We start from the raw sequence: 3,619 nt of genomic DNA, 5'->3' as shown, positions 1-3,619 counted from the left end.
CCACAAACAGCAAAACACTATGGCTGCACAATACCTTAGCTAAAGCCGATGTAGCATAGCCACCCAGAGTCATGTCCACTTTACCATGCTTTCATGGGTAGAGATGAAATTTGTTGAGGCAGATTTTCTGCAGCCGGATGCCCTTCTTGTCACCAACCCTCACCTGTTTCCAAGTAAAGGTAATGCTTCTGCAAGACCAGACAAGTTTCCAGGGAAGACTGGAAATGAAGTAGAGTGTTTTCGTGTTCGAGACATCTGCTTACAACTATCCCATGCGGTCAAGGCAAAGAGACAGCAACACAAACACCTATCACGTGACTGACCAGAATATCAGAGGTTGTTATACATCACTGGTCACAATGCACTTTGCGTCATTTCAGCTTTGAAACGGTGCTTGGGGCAAGCAAGCTGATATTCCCCTTGATTACCAAACTGGTCAGTTGCAGTGTGACCTCTTTACAGGTGGAGGGTTTGGAGCAATGCAACATGAAGGGTTTTGCTCAAGAACATGACATGCCTCCCAGCCTGGGCTTCGAACTCACAATCTTGCAATCCTAACTATTAGCCCCACCACCACCACCACCACACACACACACACACACCTCTTAACCCTCATTTAACATCTATTTACCATGGTAGCATGAGTTGAAATATATATATATATATATATACATATATACACATATATACATACAGTAATCCCTCGCTATATCGCGGTTTATTAAGCTTACATTGATTCCTCAGTGGTGTTTCTTTTGCATTTATAATAAAATAAATATATATATGCAAATTATAAAAATAATAACAAAAAAATGTACAGTACTGTTTTTATTTCGCGGGTTTTGGATAGTCAAGGGTTTATCATCATCATCATCATCATCATCATCATTTAACGTCCGCTTTCCATGCTAGCATGGGTTGGACGATTTGACTGAGGACTGGTGAAACCGGATGGCAACACCAGGCTCCAATCTAATTTGGCCTGGTTTACTGTATATATATTGATGAACTTCTCTCAGTTTTTATCAACCAAATCCACTTTGAAGGCTTTTGTCGGCCTAAGAAGACAATTTGCTTGAAGTGCCATGCAGTGGGATTGAACCTTAAACCATAACATGCAGATACATAACTGTCAGATACATTCCATGTGTTATTGCTGCCAACACACACATGTGGAGTGGATCCCTGTCTGCATGGCCTCCAAGTGACACGGTCTGTAAACATCCGACATACGCATGGGGACGGTGGGGGATACAACTTGGATGCAGAATACCAACATTTTGAACTTAACCTTCCACAAACACCACCATCACATGGCACTGCCATCCCATCCATTACAGCCCTCACTCAACCCTAACCGCACTCGGCATACAATACTCATGTAACCATGTCGCACTCATACTCAACTAGTCACACTGGCACTCAACATCTTAACCACCACAGCAGCAGTGCCTGTGCCTACATTGGATCATGTAAGGCTACAGACTCCTAAAATACAAAACAAAAAAACCAAAAGAAAGTGACAGTCACAATAGGAAGTCCTTTCGTTACCCTATTTCTGTTGAGATGCTCTTTGTTTCTTTCAATTACTTTTAAAATAACAAAGAATTTAGTAAAATAACTTAGTTATCATTAAGCTAGTGTTAGGAACATAAACTGTGACTAAGGTTTGGTGGAAGATTTTAATTCAGAACTTATGAAAACAAGACATTTGTACTCAGAGCCAGAGCCAGTTTCAGCTGGGTTGGTAACAAAAAGATTATATCTCTAAACAGCAATGCATGCCTTGCTTTTTTTACATAAACAGTTCTGCCCAGGATGTCAAACTTCTTATCTTCACAACAAACTTCTTTCAGTTGGAAATTATAATAGATTGCTCACTGCGTAATGAAGTGTGCTCTACTGGGGACACTTTCTCATTCCAAACCCATTTTAACCCATTAATACTTTCGTTTTTTTTTCCAGTCCCTTGAGTTTTTCCATTTTTACCAAAATTTGAAACAGTTGTTGCCAATATTTGGCAAAATATAGATGTAGCTTTTAACCCCTTAGCATTTAAACTGGCCATATCCAGCCAAAATATTCTACTTGTTTAATGCTGAAACAGGCCAAATCTGGTCTCTTGCACCTACCCTACAATGTCATTCTAAAAAAAGAAACAATCACATTATTGAATTGTCAAAGCTTTGAGATAATACAGGATTAATTCCAAACAATATGAATAAATAATCTTTACATTTGACACAGAATAATCCGAATGTCAAAGGGTTAAGTGATTTAATAAGAATCAGGGTTTCAACTTTGGTTTGATTGCCATTTGACAACATGTCACATCATTAAATCTTGCTAATGCCATGTAGGAAAGACATGGATATCATAAATTCTAATATCTCTGCCTTAAAAATTTTAAGCTTCATGGTTATGTCAGAAACATGTGTTTAACCCAGTCATATCCAACCCAGATATTCTACTTGTTTTATGTTCAGACCATCCAGATTTGGCCTCTCACACCTACCCTACAATGTCATTCTAAAAAGGAATAACCACATCATTGAATTCTCAAAGTTATGAGATAATGCAGGATTTATTCAAAATAATGTGAATAAATAAGCTTTACATTTGACGGAGAAATCTGAATGTCAAAGGGTTAAAAGGCATTTCAATCTTTATGACAAATTAACATTTTTGATACTGAACTGCTTCACATGGTTCCTGATTCTATACAAAGTTTGTTTTGAAGGGATTTAAGTCAAAACTTTCAATATTTCAAATTCTGTTTCAAACACCAGCTTAACATTTTAAAGTTATCTTATTGAATTCTACGTTATTTTCAAAATTAGCCGAAACAAGTTCAACAGAAATATGGTAACAAAAGGCTTAAAGTGATCTAAATTAAAATTTTCCATCAAAATTTCATGTTTCAAATACCAGCTTAATAACAAGTTATTTTACTAAATTCTTAATTCTGTTAAAAATTAATTGAAATAAAAGGGAGTGCACTTCAACAGAAATATGGTAACAAAAGAGTTAAAGTGATCTTAAATTAAGAATTTAAACCTTCAGTCAAAATTTCCTGTTTATTTATGTTCCAGACACTAGATTAAGAATGACAGACATTTTACTAAATTCTTCATTATTTAATTGAATCAAAGGCAATTTACTAATTTTTAAATCTCACAACGAGAGATATTCAGCAACAGTACATCGTCTCCAGCTGGCTATATGACACAATCTATGTCCTTATATTTTTGAACAAGGGAATCTAGCACCCCCACTCAGCTCAAAACAATATCTGTATGCCGCAATTTCCGGGTTATTTTCCTTTATCAGCCGAACAACTATCCTGTGCTGATGAAAAGAAATAACCCTGAAATCACGATACACAGTTATTGCTTTGAGCTGAGTGGGGGTGCTAGATTCCCTTATTCGAAAAATATAAGGTCATAGATTGTGTTGTATAGCCAGCTGGAGACGATGTCTCCTAGGGCTAAATTACAGCAACATTCATCCTAAACCAGGACTGCCATGTTATGTTGGCAAACAATCTTTACTCCAAAGGCAATTTATTTTAACAGAAATATGGTAACAAAAGGATTATATCTCTAAATATAGTTGGTTA

At 36.6% G+C, this 3,619-nt stretch overlaps 1 protein-coding gene across 1 annotated transcript in view; it reads left to right on the top strand.

The window, feature by feature from the left end:
• Positions 1-2,031, top strand: part of LOC106871628 (SH2B adapter protein 1) — a 29,221-nt gene extending 27,190 nt beyond the window's left edge. Inside the window, exon 7 of the mRNA XM_052976900.1 lies at positions 1,966-2,031. Within this exon, the coding sequence (XP_052832860.1) occupies positions 1,966-2,031 (66 nt within the window). The remainder of the gene's footprint in view (positions 1-1,965) is intronic.
• The last annotated feature ends 1,588 nt before the right edge of the window (positions 2,032-3,619 follow it).

Source organism: Octopus bimaculoides, chromosome 26 (assembly GCF_001194135.2).
Source record: "Octopus bimaculoides isolate UCB-OBI-ISO-001 chromosome 26, ASM119413v2, whole genome shotgun sequence".
NCBI lineage: Eukaryota > Metazoa > Mollusca > Cephalopoda > Octopoda > Octopodidae > Octopus > Octopus bimaculoides.
The sequence above is the reverse complement of the archived record's forward strand: the minus strand, read 5'-3'. Positions and strand labels throughout refer to the sequence as shown.